General features: G+C 40.8%; 1 protein-coding gene across 1 annotated transcript in view; it reads left to right on the top strand.

The window, feature by feature from the left end:
- CCDC6 (coiled-coil domain containing 6) overlaps positions 1-20,122 on the top strand; it is a 102,647-nt gene that overhangs the window by 41,267 nt on the left and 41,258 nt on the right. Inside the window, exon 2 of the mRNA XM_079793586.1 lies at positions 5,183-5,332. Within this exon, the coding sequence (XP_079649712.1) occupies positions 5,183-5,332 (150 nt within the window). The remainder of the gene's footprint in view (positions 1-5,182; positions 5,333-20,122) is intronic.

The raw sequence follows: 20,122 nt of genomic DNA on the forward strand, positions 1-20,122 counted from the left end.
TCCTCCCATATCTTTTTTGTCCACCCTCCCCAATCCCCGTTGTTACATTGGCGTTTTGGTAGGATGGGGAAATAATGATGGAGAAATGTTTTGTACTCTAGTCCTCACATTAGCAGACATTGAGCGTTTACTGATAAGTGAGGAGCAAAATAGCAGACACTAATACATGAATAGGATTATACCAAATTCACTCTATTACTAAACATAGCAAATAGAATCATATTGAAGATGAGCATATGATCACAAATTTTTAAATTTCCTCCAGAGGAAGGAATAATTTTTTAATCTTCAATCTACAAACATATGCAAAACACTAAGAAAAGGTTTTTCTTGAAAAATTTCTCAATGTTTTTGTTTATTTTCTTTTGAGAGTTTATAGAGTTATATAGTTAATCTTGAAATACAATTTTATTTATTGAGTTATTGAAATAGAATTTTATTTTTGAATTTGGATGTGTTTAGGTATGCTGAGATGTTTAAGCATTTCAGGTAAAAAGGAAAATATATTGATACAACTATTGAAATTTCATATAGTATAGACCAGTGGTCAGCAAACCGCGGCTTGCGAGCCACATGCGGCTCTTTGGCCCCTTGAGTGTGGCTCTTCCACAAAATACCACGGCCTGGGCGAGCCTATTTTGAAGAAGTGGCGTTAGAAGAAATTTAAGTTTAAAAAATTTGGCTCTCAAAAGAAATTTCCATCGTTGTACTGTTGATATTTGGCTCTGTTGACTAATGAGTTTGCCGACCACTGGTATAGCCAGTTTAGGGCACCGTTTGCAAATGGTGCCTGTGGTTTGCTTCTTTGCTGTGGCTCTTGGCTTCTTGGGGGGGAATAAATTGGAAAGGTAATTTATTTTACGTCTTAAATAAAAAGGCCTGTTTTGGAGTTAGGGAAGAAAAAGCCAGGACTAAGCTCAAGAACAAAGTGGATACTTCTCACACCCTGGCCGGCTTGGCTCAGTGGTTGGAGTGACGACAGCCGATGGACCAAAGGGTTTCGGGTTCGATTTCCGGTCAAGGGCATGTACCTGGGTTGCAGGCTCCATCCCCGGATGGGTCACACAGCGAGTGCAGGAAGCCAGCAGTCAATGTGTCTCTCTCGCATTAGTGTTTCTCTCTCTTCTCCTCCCTCCCTTCCACTCCCTCTAAAAAAATCAATGAAAAATATCCTCATTTAGAGTATGGTTTAGAGGTGAGGATAAAAAAAAAAAAAAGTGGGTACTTACTGCTTTTCTGTACTGCATGGCTCATACTCTGATAATTAACTTTTATTCATGGTTGTCAGTACACCTTATCTGTTCTTCTAAAACCAGTCTCCTCTGAGCCTATAATTAGATACAGCAGCTTGTTTTTTGTCAGCATTTACGTGTTAATTCCCAAAATGATCTGAGACCAATTGGAAACAGGGTGAACTAGGAACCCGAATCCTGTCCTCCCCATGGTTGGTTTTTCTCTGGGTGTTGAGATGCTGTGGGAGGCAGAATAACAGCCCTTTAAGAAACTCTGTTAGGCTCTGTTCGCCGCCTCCGTTAGATTGGTTTAACCAGCTTCCTCCTGTTATTCATGGGCCCTGAGAGTGGCATTTCTTATTAATGAGCTTTGCCTAGAAATACGTGCCTATTTGAAAGTGGAGGATGATTTTTGTTTGCCAAGGCCTCCGTCTCTCACGACTGGTGACACGTCACTTACTTTGAAAGTACTTTTAGAGCAGATCTGGCCCTCTTCATTTCCCTGCCCCGGATTTAAAAAAATTTGCTGCTTTCCCTGGTGTTAAAGAAAAAAAGTTCAAGTCAACGTGAAGATCTGATTGGTTCAATGAACGATTCATGAATTGAGCCAGCACCCATCTGGTCAAGAGGAAGGGGCTCTGAGCAGTTGCATGAAACAGAAGGTTTTTATGGGCAGAAGGAGGGTGGGACGAGGAAGTTAAAAGAGTGGATTATTTCAGGAGAAGTCATCTTCCTGAAGGCAGCGGGTTTTATCAGCCAGATTACAGATTACCTCACCAGCCCAGACCGGGAAAGTCTAGATTGATTGTTTTAAAATTCCATTCCTGGGAGAGGCCGAGACTGCAGTTAGGTTAGTACTTAGTTAGGTCTTGGTGGGGCTTACTGCAAGGAACTCCATTTTGGTCTTTTGTTTCTTTTTTAACACTGGGAAGGATTGCAAAGGAAACCAGGTGTTGTGTGAAATATTGACCCTGTTCATCATCAGAGTTCTTTTTCTTAATGGAGATATTACTCATATTACCATAAAACTCACCCTTTTAAAGTGTACACTTGGGTGGTTTTTAGTATAGTCACCAAGGTTGTATAAACTCAGCACTGATTCCAGAAATTGTCATCACCCCGAGAAGAAACCTTGTATCATTAGCAGTCCTTCTCCTTCCCCCCTACCCCTACCCTGGCCACCACTAATCTACTTTCCATCAAAGGTTCTGCTTTCTATTACACTGAAATCTGTTGTCCCCGGGACTTCATGGTTAGATGAAATGGGAAGTGGGCGGAAACTCCATGAACAGGCGCTTAGGGCCTAGCCCAGGCGTCCTCAAACTACGGCCCGCGGGCCACATGCGGGTGTTTTTGCCGTTTTGTTTTTTTACTTCAAAATAAGTTATGTGCAGTGTGCATAGGAATTTGTTCATAGTTTTTTTTAAACTATAATCCGGCCCTCCAATGGTCTGAGGGACAGTGAACTGGCCCCCTGTTTAAAAAGTTTGAGGACCCCTGTTTAGCCTCTTAATGTCAACTTCTCCCTTCTAGGCCACAGTGCAAAGGGAGGGTGGTCAGCTGAGCCTGTGCGTCTGGATCTCTTCTATGGCTTGTGATTAAATTTGCCTAAAATATTAAATGTCCGGTGGTAACTTGCAGGAAGTTGAGACTGACTTCATAATGAAATTAATTTATGGAAAACACCCTTTTGAATTCTAAGTGCAAATCACCAAAAAAGCATTCAAGTTCCTCTCTACCTTTTTGTTCTGTAACTTGAGAAATATTGAGAATTCAAATCCTATAGAACTTGGTCAGTCGAAACCAGAAAAACAGGTAGCTTGAACAGATTGTGGACTTGGATAAATGTGTCAAATATGCTTTGAATAAATTCTTTGGCTTTCTGCCCATTACACATGTATGAGATCTTGAAGTATATGAGTTTTGAAAACGGCTGGGGATTAGTTTGAAGTGGGAGGGGAAGTGCGAATCCTCAGTAGTCTTCCTTGACTATAGTGGAAAGAATAGACATTGAGAAGTGCTGACGAAATATGAAGTGTGCAAGGGAACCACTGGGGACCTAGGGGACTGCTCAGTGGACGCGCCGGGCTGGGAATAAAAATTTATTAGCTGTGATGTGTTCCTAATTGCTCAACTCTCCTGGACTATCCCAAATGGTTTCTTCTTAAAGAAACGGAGTGCTGGAGCTTCTCCCAGAGTTTCCACTTTTTGTGTAGCTGTGTTTTTCAGTCTCAGTACTGCATGTGGCTCTCTGTTGGAGAATTGCTTGGCAGGCAGTTCCAGAGCCTGGCGTACTTCCTCTGGGCCACTGTGATGGAGAGCAGGAAGGATGGACTCCCAGAAACCATGCCTATTAGAGCGTGGGTTTGGGGGAAGCTAGTGAATATGGGCAGAAATCTAAACCACCAGGGTCGGGAGTGGTTGTTGGACCTTTTACAGTAAAAGGTGGTAGTTGCTTAATGCAGGTGCCCTTTTGTGCCCTGCCCTCTGGCTCTCCCGTTATTTTAAGTGACAGATGCTGGACCAGGCTTGGAATTGATGTAGCTTCCCTTCCCTTGACTGGGCAGATGAAACAGGAATGCATTATTGGGGATGAATGCATCACAGTGTTGCAGTTTAAAAGGTGCTTTGAAATACAATTGAGTCCATCTGAAACAAGTATTTTCTTACTGAAAACATTACTTTCCTTCAAGGGTGGTTTTTTCTGTTTATTCTGTTCAAACATAGATGGGGGTTGGGGGGTTTACAGAAGAATATTTTCAATTTCATTGAATTATGCCTGGCCCTGTTTTAATCTCTTTTTAAAATGCAATAATGCCCGACCTTCCTTGCCCTCACCTCCAAAAACATTCCCAGTAGGGAAATAGATAAACAACGAAACTCCTTTTATCTACCCTTACTCTTCACCTCCTGGATCCCCACTACTTTGCAATAACTACTTTTCAGCCATTTGGTTTATTTCCTTACAGTAACTACTCAATGAACATGTAAATGAATCCATGTGTATCTGTAGTGCTTTTTTAAAAATATATATATATATTTTTTTTTATTGATTTTTTTTTTTTTTTTACAGAGAGGAAGGGAGAGGGATAGAGAGTTAGAAACATCGATGAAAGAGAAACATCGATCAGCTGCCTCCTGTACGCCCCCTACTGGGGATGTGCCCGCATCCAAGATACATGCCCTTGACCGGAACCAAACCTAGGACCTTTCAGTCCGCAGGCGGATGCTCTATCCACTGAGCCAAACGGTCAGGGCTCTGTAGTGCTTTTTGAATAACACACCCAAGCCCTTTCAGTAACACCCTAAAGAGGTGACATAATTTTACTTTTTAAAGTGAGCTGAAATTCTCTGCTGCAGTTAAAAAAAAATGTTGCCTAGATATTGTAATTACAGTAAGTTCTCATTTAATCTTGTGGATAGGTTCTTGGAACTGCTGTCAAACAGGTTATTTGATATAAACAAGAGCTGAGTTCCTACACTCTCATCAACGTTATAATGAAATGATCTTGACCAAAATGACAGTATGTGAGGACCTGCTGTATAAACTTGTGAGATGTAGTGACTTGCGAATAGTTATGGATCGATGCACGTACCCAGAATTGGACTCATCTGCCATGTGAGAAGGCGCTTTCTGTATTCTGGTGATAGACTTGAGATTGCTTTGAAAAACTGCAAAGCAATCTTTGTAATGACTTTGAAATATCCCTTTAAGAAGAGGGACCATACATAGTACAGGGAGGCCCTTGGGGGTAATAGTGGGATTGCTGCTGAGTTCCTCTGATGTGTGCTTCTTGGGGTGTGTTGGTTCACAGTTAAAAATAGGGCTCTAATTAAAATGGGTGTTGTCGCTGGAAATAAGAACTATATTTCAATTAGTAAATTTCCTGTTTCCTTAACTTGTGTTTTGTTTTTTTTTGTTCCCTTTTAATTTTGTTTTTAAAAAACAGCAAGCCAGGGCTGAGCAGGAAGAAGAATTCATCAGTAACACGTTATTCAAGAAAATTCAGGCTTTGCAGAAGGAGAAGGAAACCCTTGCTGTAAATTATGAGAAGGAAGAAGAGTTCCTCACTAATGAGCTCTCCAGAAAATTGATGCAGGTAAATTACCCAGTCTCCCCTCTCGTCTCCCCTGCCTGCTGTCCTCTCCAGGAAAAAACGACTTTGATGGAGCAGTTTGCTCAAAACATTTGCTGATGAGCTTGTAGCTAACAGTCTTTGGAGATTAAAAATACCTGGTAAAGATGGCAGCAGTGTGATCCTGAAGACTGTGGTTCCCTAGCTCATCTGCTCAGGGAAGGTAAGCTATTTTACATCAGCGTTTCAAGAAACAGCTGCGGAGCCTGAGGCCTCCGCCTGGGAGTGAGTGCTGTATGCAGTATTTTTGGATACAGGAGGATTAATACCAAATGTGAGATTTCTTTCCCCCTTTTTATGTTGAATCTGTAATGAATGCATAAACGTTTTTGGCAGTCAGAACTAGGACTTTTGTACTACAATATGGGGATATAAAGTGAAATGTCCATTTGGGGGGAACAAATAAAAGGTATTCACAATCCATGGTTCAAATTACACGCCATCAGTTGTGTCCAAATGGGTGAGTAATGTGTTACTAAACAAATATTAAAACTTAAAAAATTATTTGTTTTAAATATTAAAACAACATTAATCACTAATAGTTTGTAAAAGATACCATACAAAACATACAGGAAGGTTTTATATTTTTCTTATTTATTTTTTTAGTTCAAAGGCTCTCCCCTCCTTTTTTCTCCTGTACTTCCCCCCCTGCCCCCCCCCCCCAACACTTACTAGTGAAATACAAAAGTAAAATTTGTTTAAGGCAAACATTTTGTGGGCTACTTAGTATGAACTTAAGAATAAGTAGGATATGGAGTTTTTATTATTTAACACAGCTTATCCAAAATAGTGAGCAGAGAAAAAATTATCCCGGGAGGACCACTGTTATCATTCACCAGCAGGCTGTGACAGGTAGAAACACGCCCTTGTATTTTCTATTTCCTGGCATCACTTCCGTTCATGAATTTGGTTGACATATGTATTTTAGTGAGGTGATAATAAAAGGATATTCAAAGCTTTTAAAGAAAACTTCCTAAATTTTTTCTAACCATCCAACATAGATTATCCTATAAGAGAAGACCAGAAGCTTTAAAATAGAAACTTCAGTGTTAAAACCGTATATGGTCTGGGCAACTTTCACTCAACCTTTGTTTTATTCTCATTTTTCTACCTGACTACTGAAGAAAGATACCATTACAGTCTTGCAAAAAATTTTTTTTTATTTATATGGCCACAGTTGAAATGTGAAGAATAGAGGTTCCGAGGCATTCATGTCTGGTAGAGATTTATGGCAGTTTCTCATGGACACATTTTGCTTATTCATGTGCGTTCTGATTTTGAGGGGAAAAAAAGGAGGGAGAAGGTTAATTTGGCCTTTGACTGCATCACCTTGGTAGCGTTCGACAACTCATTCTTCATGTTGCTTCTAGCACTAAAGGGATGCAATTATAGTTTGTTGTTCTGAGTTTGGTGTGTAACCAGGCGTCCTAATTTTTAACACTGTCGGAAACATTCCTTGTTTTCAATGTTCATGGCTGTTAGTATTTGGAGTCTTTGACCAAAGCACATTATGAAGCCATCAGAACCTATCCAGGTCACGCTCGCTGTACTCATCTTCAGTGTGAGTGCTTCTGTAGTGTGTAGTTTATAGTCAGCCCCTCATTCATTTGTCACGACCCACCCACTTTCCAAGGACATTAAAATGAGATACTAAATAAGGATGAAAAACCTAAGAGCCATGTGCCACGGAGAGGGGCGTTAGTTATAGTAATACAAGTGGCATAAGAAAGTTTGAACTTAAAATGTAGGCTCTGCACATCCTATAAATAAAGCTATAACCTGGAGAAATACTGTGGTTTTTTAAAATAATCCATATATCTAAAAAAATAGTTTTACTTGGTCAGGAGAAAAAAAAAGTCATATATTAAAAACTTACATTTTTTCGAGGGGCATTGACTCTTTCTAAAGAGACTAATGATATATATAAATTGAACAACACAATAAACTCTTTTTGCCAGAAGTGATATATAATGTGTGGCACTAGTCTGCATGTGGCCAAGTCTTAACAAAAGGCATAGTATGAAGGTGTGATTCTGTTGCTTGGGGAGCTCTAGGTAAGTCTTTGCTTGTTAGTGATCTGACATAGTTTCTGGACAAATGAATGGTCAGCATGTCTCTGAGATGATCTCTCAGGAATCCTAGCTTGGTTCTTAGGAGGTACATATACTATATAATAAAGAGGTAATATGTAAATTGACCGTCACTCCAACACAAGATGGCTGCCCCCATGTGGACACAAGATGGCCACCACAAGATGGCCGGCAGAGGAGGGCAGTTGGGGTGATCAGGCCTGCAGGGGAGGGCAGTTGGGGGCAACCAGGACTGCAGGGGAGGGCAGTTGGGGGGGACCAGGCCTGCAGGGGAGAGCAGTGGGGCAATCGGTCCGGAAGGGGAGCAGTTAGGCGTCGAGCAGGCTGGCAGGGGAGTGGTTAGGGGGTGATCAGGCTGGCAGGCAGAAGCGGTTAGGGGCAATCAGGCAGGCAGGCGAGCGGTTGGGAGCCAGCAGTCCTGGATTGTGAAAGGGATGTCGGACATCCCTGAAGGGGTCCCAGATTGGAGAGGGTGCAGGCTGGGCTGAGGGACACACACCATCTCTCCCTCCCTCCCCCATGCATGAATTTCGTGCACTGGGCCTCTAGTATATAATAAAATACACATAGCATAAAATTTGCCATTTCTGAATGTATAACCCAGTGGTATTAAATACATTCACATGGTTGTGCAGCCATCCCACTATCCAACCCCAGAACTTTTCCAAACAAACTCTGTACCCATTAATAACCCCTCACTCCCCATTCCTGGTTCTTAGACTTTTCTGGAAAGGAGATGGGTGGCAGGGAGTTTGGGGTTGAGGTCTGGGCCAAGTTCTAGAGCTGTGTCTATTCTCTCACTTAGACATCGGGCCTCACTATTTCCCATTTTGTGGTAAAGACCTAAGAAGCCCCCTTCTGTTGCTGGCCAATCGGAGAGATCTCAGGGAGCTGCAGGGAGGAGATCTTCAGGGAAGAAGGGCTGGTGGTCTGTTATCCATCACCCCCCCCCGCCAGGGTGCATTTCCTGTTTTCACCCCGCTCTTGGTGGAAGGCTCACAGTTTCTGCCACCCAGTGTGGAAGAACCGATCTCCATCTGGAAGACCTTTAGAGTAATCGGTACCAATAGCCTTTTCCACTGTGTAATCACTTTACTGTGGCTCTCTAGGATGGCTGCTTCTGGATAAGACTTTGCTATGAAAAACCTGCTAAGAGCAACCCCCCCCCCCCCCATTTCCCCCACTGCAGGTGTCACTGATAGACACGTGCGAATGATCTGTTCACTGTGAAAGTGTTTAGCATTTTTTCATCCAGAGGCCACTGAGAGGCTATTTATAGAACAGTTTTGGTTTTGTCATCATGCTTTGGCTCTTGTCTCTCTTAGAGATTAGACAATGCTTTTATGTGCATTTCAAAGGAATTCTTTGGGCCTGAGAACAAAATTAGATTATTGCTATGGAAGAGACACCTTCCTTCCCATTGGCTGACTGAGCTGGTATCTAACACCTTTTAAAAACTCTCTTCAAGAGAGAGTCTCTTCAAGTGTAGATGAGAGGAAATCTCTTTGCCCTTTTAGAGGATCAATTTTGGGAGAGAGCTTAAAGCACCTCCGAATATGTTAATGCTCCTGAAATAAACACACACACCAAAGAGAATACGCAGCTTTTCTCCCTTGCTTTTGTATATATCCAATAGATAGACACAGAATTATATCTTCATTCTGTGAAAACTCTTATCTGAAAAATCTGTATCCTTCTGAGCCCAGACTGGGATTGGTTACCTGAGTGAGAAATTGTCCTATAAAGAACTTCCTTATACTTTTGGTAAATTCAGCACAAGCCTACATCAGAACTAAATTCTGCCCTGGAGATCTTTTATTTTTATTTTTTAATTGATTTCAGAGAGGAAGAGAGAGAGAGAGAAACATCAATGATGAGAAAGAATCATTGATCCGCTGCCTCCTGCACTCCCCCTACTGGGGGTCGAGCCCACAACCTGGGCTTGTGCCCTTGACCGGAATCAAACCTGGGACCCTTCAGTTCACAGGCTGATGCTCTATCCATTGAGCCAAACCGGCTAGGGCATGCCCTGGATATCTTGAAAGAGAGGTTGCAGTTTAATCATAATTTGTAATTAAAATTTATAAGAAATGCTGCCTTAGCAAACTCTTCATCAGAATTTGATTTAGAACATGCATGTTAAATAAAAAAGTCTAATGTACAGTATAGTGAGTGTAGACAACAATGTTGTATTATAACCATCAAACTTGTGAAGAGACTAGATCTTAATTATTCCCACCACAAAAAAGAAATGCTAATTCTGTGATGTGATAGAGGTGGTATCACATCAATGGCCTTTGTATTACAACTTATAAATGTATCATATCAATAGGTTGTACTCCTTAGATTTACATTGTTATATGTCAAATATATATATATATATATATATATATATATATATATATATATATATATATATATTTAAAAGTCTGAAAAGCCATTCTCCAAATGTTACCTGTACTTCTATTTGGGTGCCGAACTTATAAGTTAGTCTAATTTTTGTGTGCCCTTTTCCTTCTCATTTTTTAAAAACAATATGAATTACTTTTGTAATTAAAATTTACAGTAGTTCTCCCTTATCCGTGGGGAATACATTCCAAGACCCCAGTGGGCATCTGAAACTGCAAATAGTACTATAAATGTATATATGCTACATATAATGTACTATATGTACTATGCTTGCTCCTATACAGACACACCTTTTCACTTAAAGGAAGCACTTGATAGCTTCTCTTTGGCATATCCGAATTGCCAGCATCATTACTCTTGTGCTTTGGGGCCATTATTAAGTAAAATAAGGGTTACTTGAGCACAAACACTACATATGGCATCACCATAGTCTATTTGATGGACAAGATGGTACTAAGTGACTAATGGGTAGGTAGTCTATATGGCATGGATACACTGGACAGAGAGATGATTCATGTCCCACACAGGATGGAGTGTGATGTACAAGATTTCATCACACTACTCAGATGGTATGCAATTTAAAGCTTATACATTGCTTATTTCTGGAGTTTTCCACTTAATATTTTTGGACCACAGTTAACTGCAGATAACAATGGGAAGTAAGATTGCAGATAAAGGGGACTACTGTATCTTTTTTTTTTTTTTAATTTTTTTTGTTGTTGTTGTTGTTAATCCTCACCTAAGGATATTTTTCCACTGATTTTTAGAGCGAGTGGAAGGGAGAGGGAGAGACGGAGAGAAACATTGATGTGAGAGAGACGCATCGATGGGTTGCCGCCTGCATGCACCCTTACCAGGACCGGGGAACCTGCAACCAAGGTACATGCCCTTGACTGGAATCAAACCTGTGACCCTTCATTCCACGGGCCATTGCTCAATCCACGGAGCCAAACCGGATAGGGCTTATGTTATTTTCTAATGAGGAAGTTTAAAAATTCTGATGCTTGTTTTATCCTTACTTATTGAAACCTCCTCCTGTGTCACTGACTTTGAGAGCTCAGAGTCTTTCTATGGTAGTTGCATCTGTTTGTCATGGACAGCAATACACAGAAGCTCCCTGCACAGTCAGGCTCATTTGCAGGTAATAGCAGATTCTAGATTGCCCAGATCATTAATAGCGATTGTACATAGAAAGCTCTAATAATTAGTTTAACTGTCTTGTCACTCTTGATATGATTCATTCCACTGGCTTGCACTTTTTTTCTTTTATTCCTAATTCCCCTGGCTAACTGTTAACCATCAGTCACCATTGCCAACGGGAAGACCTGTCATTGCTGAGATTAATTATGGTTTTAGCAGTTGTGGATTTTCTCACTTGCGTTTTATGTAAGCCTGACACATCAAGTTCACTTCCTGCTCTCTGGGAAACCCTGTTCAATTGTTGCCTGCACTCTTCTCAGCCATACCACTGCCAGAAGTTAGCGAATACTTTCTTCTTTTTTTAAAAACCCTGAAACAGGATTGAGATAAGAAGAGTACTGAGTATTACATATATCTCCGATTCTTTTCAATCTGATGCAGCTTTGAAATTTCAGACCGTAGAATAACAAATAGGTTTGTAGCATTGTAATTTTGATTCACATTTGAAATTGGATCTCGTCCTCAGAAAATAATGCCCCTATAGCTATAATAGAAATGATGATACTCATGTCCTTTTGAGGGGGCACATTCTTGTTGATTATGGGAAGTACTTAAGAATAAAGGTTCTCTGGGTCTGTTGTTACGTGGCATGGCTTATTTCTATTACCATTAGCTTGATCCCTAGGGTTAGAATGCCTCCTGGGATTCAAGTGGTTGAAGTTTCCTAGCATCTATGGAAAGATGATATGCAGAGGAAAGGAAGGAAGTCGGGCAGAAACCGCTGCTGAAGCTGCCTCTGCCAAATGATGGATAGCTGAGCAGTTCAGAAAGATAGCATGCAACGCATTATTCTTTCATCTCTGTTAGCACCGGAACAAAACCTGGGAGGAAGAATTTCAACAAGTCCCCAAATCTGCCTATTTATCTAGACAACTGCTTACCAAACTTCATTTGCCTTTTCACTCCCTCCCCCCACTGCCCCCGCCCCCCCCCCTAAGTTCCGGAGTAGTTTCTCCTTCCAATACCATCTTAATGAATTCAGTCTTCTGGAGCGGATGCTTCCTGACTCCCGAAAGGCTGTGTCTCCGGGTATGAGAAGTGAGTGTGGACTCCCAATATCATTCTTCTCCAGCATGTACACCAGAATCTGAGGCAGCTTTTCCCCGCCAAGTTACCCAGGTTATTAAGATGACAATGAAGTGCCTTGGTGCAGGCAGTAAAATCAGGTCAGGGAGACATGTATGTGTGTAACTCTGTTCGTTCCTTTCAAGGGCGCCTGGGCTAAGACTGCCACTGCATCCATTCAGATGAAAACTTGGTTCTCCCGAGGGCAGGGAGAAGAGACCTTGAAATGTGTTCTTCATTAAGGTGGCTAGACCAGTGGCCCTTATGGTTTTCAGTTTTTCAGGGCTGCCATTGCTGGTCAAAAAAACTGCTCTCTCCTAAAAGCTTACAAAAACAGTTGGGGCTGAGTTGGGGGTTTTTTTGTTCCTTTTTTTAAAATGTTGCTTTTCATCCCAAATTATCTGATCCTCGGCTTTGTCTGTTCCTTGTTTCTGTTCATGGAGCAGGGAGTTTATGCATCAAATTCATGATACATCTGCCAAGAGCTCCCGGGATATTTTTAATGCATTTCAAATGCTGCAACCACCAGAGGCCAAATTACAAACCAGAATTTTCCTGTCGGTTGCATGCCAAAAGTTTCTCGGTCCTACATAATGTGTATTATGATTAGAAAGGACAGCACCTTGATGCACTCCTTTAGTCTTAAGAGATCATTGAGTTTCTTTCAAAGTGTGTGTATGTATATTGACATTGTGGTTAGATTTGATGTACCAGCACGGATTCCCAAAAATGTAAGGGCAAGAGGAAGGGCTTAGAAGCTTCTTATGCCGGCTTTCTGACAAAAATGTGAGAAAATGCAGGCAGAGAGAAATTAACATTAAAAGGAAAGTGCAAGTAAAAATAATTAGATGAAGCTGGGCATGAGAGGTTGAATTGGAGTCGAGGTGAGCATTTTATTTCTGGTTGAAAAGGTGAGTCTGGGTTATTGACGGATACTTCCATGTCCTTCAAGAACTAGAAACGCTTTTGAAATGCTTTAAAAACTTTGCAGTTATAAATGTTGCAATGTTTTGCATTTGGGGGGGGTCAGTTCTTTTTCATTTTCAAACTATGAACTACAGCTGTTTCTCCCACCCCCCCCCCGTAATTGCCTTAAAATACAGTTATATCCTGCTGCTGTCTTAACCTTTTTCTTCTTTACTCATAGACTAGATAAGAAAGATGAAGCTTTTAATTTTAATTTACAACGATGTCTCGGTTTAGAATGAATTCTTTCTTTGGGCAAAGCACTCTCTCTTCCTTGGAAGAAGAAACTGCTAGTTTGTATGAAATGGATTTTCAGGGCAGTAGGTGGACTCCAGAGCCTAAAGGACTTCTTTATCTTATTTGTGGAGCATCCTTTTCTAACCGTCTTTCTAACCAGGTTTCTTTGAAGGTATTACTACTTTCAGCAGCACCATACTATTGGAAATCCAGGAAACCCAAACTTAGCCCTTTAGGTATTCTGAGTGGATGGGAAGTCTGATGTTCTACTGGAGCCATCTGCTCAGAAGTGAAGGCTTGACGCCAGTCCTTGGTGTTGACAATACTGACAAGGAAATAACATTTACAAAATAGTTTTCTGGAAGGACCTCGCTATTTTTCTTCCTTGAAAAAGTTACTTGTGCCTTCCTCTCTAGAAAAATGACAGATTTGATCATTCAGACTAACCTCACTAAAGGTGAATAAAAGCTAAACAAAATGCTTTGAAATTTTTATTTGAAAGAACTAACAAGACAGTGAAGAACTGTTGGTCTGGGGAGGATGGGAATTGAGAGAAGACCCAGCCCTCGGGGTGGCTTTTGTCCTGAGAGCATTTGCTATTCATTAAGAAACAGCTGAGAAACTGAGTTGTGCTTTTGGTAGTTGTGAGGGGTTGGTGTGACTGAAGTCAGATCTTGGGGCTGGCCAGAGGTGGAGACAGTGATAAATCGCCCACTTCAAGCTGGAGTCTTGAAGAGCTATGCTTTCAGGATAAGAGCGTACCAGTTTTGCATCATCTGGGGAAGCCAGAGAACATGAAGCTTTGGTTTAGGATTAAGGTAGTTTCAAACTGGATGGTGCCTGGCAAAAGAGAATGGAATTTTCTGGAGGAAGAGACTATCATCTTAGGCCACAAGTTTCTCCTACAAATAAAATTTCAACTGCCTTGTCCAACACACAAGGAGAACCAAGCAGATGGAGATAGGAGATTTCACGAATGATAAACCAGCAGAAAGAAAAACAGAAATGGACTTGACAGATACTTTGGATATTGGATTTATCAGACATTGACTACTGAGCTTAATACATTCAAAGAAATAAAAGCCAAGCTTGAAATCTTTGTTAGGAAACTAGAAACATCACAACATTTTTTTTTTACATTCAAAAGGTAAGTTAATAACCTATGAATAACAATATGGCAATACATTTGAAGTTTTAGATAAAATGGACAAAATACTTGGAAAAACGTAACTTTCTACATCTGAATGAGGAAGAAATAGAAAACGAGTTTTTAACCTATTAGAGAAATTAGATCATTGATCGACAGACTTCCTAGAAAAAGAATTTCAGACTTAAATGGTTTCACTAAGACGTGTACCAAACAATCAAGGATGAAATCATTTTAATCTTTTGTAAACTCTAAAGTTAAAAAAAGATTCCCAACTTATTCTAAGGCTAACAAAACCATAATGCTGCAACTTAAGTACAGTTCAGGAAAGGCAAATTGCAGTGAAATACCAATCTTAAGTAAAGCAAAAATCTTAAATAAAATATAAGGAAAATGAATTCAACAGCATATTAAAAGAATAATGCATTGTGGCCAGGTTGCATTTATACAAGGAATGCAAGGTTAATGGAAAAATGGAAAATTTGTAAGTGTAATTGGCCATATTCACAGACTCAAAAGAAAAAAAATTATGATCATATTCATACATGGAGCAAAGGGACTTGATAAAATGTAATAACTCACGATAAAATCCTAGTGAACTAAGAATAGAACTTAAATATATTAGTGTCTGCAAAAAGACTACCAAATATTGTGTTTAATTATGACAGTTTAACAGCTTTTCCTTTAAAGTCAAGAACAAGATAAGGATGCCTGCTGTATTTACTTCTGTTCATCATTATAGTTCGTAGTCAGTACAGAAAGGCAAGAAAAAGATAAGAGATATAAGGATTGAAAAGGGGAATTAAGACTGCCACTTATTTCTGATTGGGTAATTGAAAAATCTTAAAGAACTTACAGGTAAATAATTGAGTTGTTGGTTTTTTCCACATAAAATGTATTTCTGTATTCAGCAATAACTAGTTGATGTGAAAACTTAAAAGATAGCTTCAAAAACTATGAGAATATATTCAGTGCTGCAGAAAAAAATTAGGACACTGTAAGGACAAGTATGGGGCTGTTGAAATTTTAAGTTAGTCATCTAGGTAGTATCAATAAAATCTTGGAAAGGAGGAAGATAATCCTGTGGATTTCTGAGGGAAGAGCATTACAGCCAAAGAGAACAGAACCTCCTAATGCCTTGAAGTAGGTGTGAGCAAGATAGGATCAAGGAAGACTTAGAGGTTTTGGCTTCAATGACTAGAATTATGTAAGATGGGAAAGACAGCAAGTATAGAACAGACTTGGAGTGAGAAGGTCAGAAGTTTAGTCAAGACGTCTGCACATCCAAATGGAGATAACAGATAAGCAGCTGGACAGAGGTTCTCAACAGAACCCTGGGCTACACATCCAGACCTGGGAGTGTTTTCTAGAGAAGAGAACCAAAGAGGTATCATAGGAAGTCACGTAAAGAGAACACAAGGACACACCAGAGTGGGAGAAGATATTTGCAACATATACACTGAGTGGCCAGGTTATTATGATCTCTGAACGCATAATAATCTGGCCGCTCAGTGTATATCCTATATAATAAAAGGCTAATATGCAAATTGTCCCCTTGACCAGGAGTTCGACCAGCAGGCAGGCCGACCAACCGCCCAGGTCCCCTCTCCCTGGCCAGGCTGGCCAGACCCCACCCATGCATGAATTCATGCACCGGGCCTCTAATACACACACACACACACACACACACACACACACACTCTGAGTGGCCAGATTATTATGCGTTTAGAGATCATAATAATCTGGCCACTCAGTGTATAATTGACATAAAACTACAAACGAATAAGAAAACCCAGAAGAAAATGGCAAGAGCCTTGAACAAGCTCTTCACATAATAAGCAGGTAGCCAGTGGTCAGTAAACAAATGAGAAAGCACGCAACCCGATTAGTAATCAGGAAAGGTGAGATTAAGCACAAGACATGACTAGAGAATTCTCATGCACCGCTCTCAGAGAATGGAAACGGTTGCAGCCATTGTGAAAACACTTTGCCATTACCTCATTGTGACCCGGCAGTTCCACTCCTGGATATATTTCATAATGTGTGCACATGTGCACCAGATGTGGAGCAGAATGTTCTTTGTGGCGTTGTTCATAATAGTAAAAAAACACAAACACCTAGAAATGCCCATCACTCATAGAGTGGATAGATTGTGTGTACTCACCAATGGGATTAAGGCAATAAAAATAGAAGTCACAATTACACTCAGTAACATGGGTGAATGAAATCACAAGTTCATATAGCAGAAGAAGGTAGACGAAAAATACAAAATCAAGCAAAACTAATGTTTAGAACTAATTAGGCAGTAAAATGTCTTTTAAGAAAAAAAGATGCAAGGAAGCAAATACCTTAAGAATCAGTAGAGTGATTACCGCTAGTTGATATTGGGCTGTGATCAGGAAGGGACACATTTGCAGTGTTATATTACTTTATATGGGTGATGGTCACCTGAGGATACTACATCCACATACTAATGGTATTGTTTGTAGTTGCCTACTTGTGCTCATTTTGAGGTTGAATCTAAGGGAAAACAACTTGTAGGAAGTGGAGATATTCTTCTTCTTCTAATCGGTGTTTGCATAGATAAGGTGTTCTCTGGATGCTCTGGAGTAGAATTGAGTTCAAGTCCAGGTCAGTGCCCTTTTTAGAGATGTAAAGGTGATTGAGAATGCACCCAGGTGCTCAAGGGTCCCAGCACACATCAGGGGTGAGGGCAAAGGCTTTGAAGCTAGAGACCTAGGCTTTAACCCTGATTCTACCCCTTACCAGCTGTGTAACTTTGGGCAGGTTACCTGACCTCTCTCACCTGTGGTTTCATTCTTTGTAAAATACAGGCGATCGTATCTACCATAGAATATGGCGGCTTAGTGTATTGATGTACATAAAGTGCTTGGTACGTAGTAACTAGTGCCTTGCAGTGTTAACCGCTTTTAGAGGTAGCTAATAGAAAGGATGTGAAAAACACAGTGAACTAGGCATTAAAATGAACACCAAGTACACTGTGTGCTTGTCACAGCTTAAAGGAGCGGGAGTCTTCCTTGTGTTAGGGTGTGTGGGAAGACACTGGAAGGTGTCTTCTGAGCCATTCCCCAGTTTCAGAAAGTTTAAGGAGAGAGAGAGAGACTCAGGGACTCTAGGCAGAGGGCACGGTGTGACCGGGGGTGGGGCAGGAAGAGTGCACTAGCTTGTGTTAGAGGGGTCCAGTGTGACCCGTGGGGCTGGCCATCTGCACGCCCCTGGACCAGAGGAGCCGCCAGAAGTGTTGCCCAGCATGGTGGGTTTCATTTTAAAACCTTGTCAGCTTTGCCTTTATCGGCAGTTGCTGCCACTCCGTGTGCTTAGACCCATTCATTTTTTTGTTTGCTAGATGCCTAGACTCTGAAGGCATTTATGTTTACAAACCTTCCTTAGACTGTCAACTGGGCTGGGTGTGAAAATAGCACGAGAAAAGCATGGGACACTTACGTGGAGGGACTTGAACACCATGCTAATGAGTTAAGTCCCAGGGAGCCATGAAGGGTTTTGAGCAGGGTGTTGAAGTAACAGGGTTTGTCTGCTCAGATGACCTGGGAGATCTGTTAGGAGGCTTTGACAGTGGCCCAGTGAAGAGGAACCAAAGACCTGAACTAGATTGGGGCACAGGCTCAGAAAGAAGAGGGTGTGTTTGACAGCTGTTATGGAGGCTGACTTAACGGCATTGAGTAGCTTGGGTAACGGATGCGACCTGAGGTGTTGACTGAGAATAATGGTTCCAGTAACAGAAGAGGGAGGAGGTGGGAATTAGTGTGGGCATGGGAGGCATTAAGTGGTGATGTTCTCTCCGTTTGAGGTGGGAGGCTGACGTTCTGCTCAGGCTGCTCAGTGCAGCCGTTGTGAAAAGTTGGTTTTTGAGAGACTCCGTGTTCTGAGTCTTTGAACTCTTCTTCAAAGCTCATGTTAATAACATGATAATTGTTGGCAGTCCAATGACTTAGTGTAGCTATTGTCTTACGGTGGCCTTTGTGTAGTCCAAAGCAGATGGATGTGGGACTGTGGTTAGTACACAAGAGAGAAATATTAGTGTTGACAAGTGAAAACAGAGGCAGGGGCATCTTGAGTGTATTTTCAAGTTGCATTGAGGAAGCTGGGTCCTGAGGGTGGTGGCCGGAAGGCTCGCCTCACTTGGCCTGGGCCGGATTAACAACAAGCCCAGACTGGGAAACGCACGTCGCCCAGCCCGCCTGCCTGTGCATCGATGGTGCGTCTCTCAGGTGAACGATTTTCAGTGCCTCTACCTGCTAGAGAGAATTTTGCCCGGAGTAAATGTAGTGAAGAGTTCCTGACTCTCTTCTAATAAGAGGGCTGGGTCACAGAAAGGTCACCAGAAAGCCTTGGCAAATGATATGGCAACAATTATTGAAAACTGAATGGATGCTTACAGTTAGCCTGTTTTAGGTCCAATTAACACTATACTTGTATTCGTTAATGGGCTGGAAGTTTGCTTTGGGACGCCACACATGGAATCGGATACAATAAGAAAATGCTCAGGTTTCAGTAGTACTTGGAATTTTACAGATTTAGAGTTATAGCGTTGCCAATGGCTTTTTCAGTTAATGTTAATAGATGTTTCATGCTGATTCCTAAGGAACAAATCTTTCTTTATATAATCCTAATTCCAGTGAAAATGTACTGCACAGCAGTGGATCATCTGTTATGTAATGTGATTTCAGTTCCACAGGGCTGCCTTTTTTTGTTAATGTTAACAATATATTGCACACAGAAGACTATTCCATAATGTTTGAGATTTACTTTATAAAAAGTGCATTTACAGAACATTCTGATTTTGAAGGAAAAAAAACTTAATATACCTAAGCAAGCATTTTGCTTTAGGTATATTTAAGGCAAACACATGAGCTATATTTTAAACACATTAATAGAATTTGCTTGACTATGTACTTCTTAGTTTGAATTATTTTTGTTCTAGTTCAGGATGTTTTGACCTTCTTGAAAGATTTAAAATTGCTCATAAAGTATTAAGACTTTGATTAGAAATTGAAAATCATGCCTTGAGTTTTATGCCCATATTGAAAATGCTACTCTGAGATGAAACAGGAGTTTGTTCTGATAGTCTTGGGCCAGCCTCAACAAGGCTTCCTTTTAGGGTTTTTGTTTGTAGTGTCATGAGCTACAGCTTTAAAATAGGTGAATTCAGGGTATTGGTTTAAGCCCTATGGGGCCAAATGGTTTGAATTTGCATGGTATCTATTTAAAACACAAATAATTTCTGAATTTTTCTCATGCAAACTGTAATGAGGCAAACTCTATGGTTATTAGTTTCCTCAAGATTCCTTCCTCCTTCTTATTCATCTTATCTCTCATCTCGTGGATACTTTTTTTTTGGGGGGTGGTGGGGGAGACAGGGGCTGTTTCTTTATTTCTCTCTCTGTTTCTCTTTTTATTGCTGGATTCTTTGTTTCAAGGAAGAAGCATATTTTCTGTTCCCAGTGTTCTGTTCAGAAACTTTATGCCCTGCTTTTGCATTGCATGTCACCCGAGAGATGGCAGAACACAGCAGGCAGCAAAGCTGTTCGTTTCATCTGTCTTTTAGGAAAGATGAACACTGAGTTTTTGGCAAACAGATCTCAGGGTGGCTTGATCTTT

Source organism: Cnephaeus nilssonii (assembly GCF_951640355.1).
Source record: "Cnephaeus nilssonii genome assembly, chromosome: 16".
In the NCBI taxonomy this organism is placed as follows: domain Eukaryota; kingdom Metazoa; phylum Chordata; class Mammalia; order Chiroptera; family Vespertilionidae; genus Cnephaeus; species Cnephaeus nilssonii.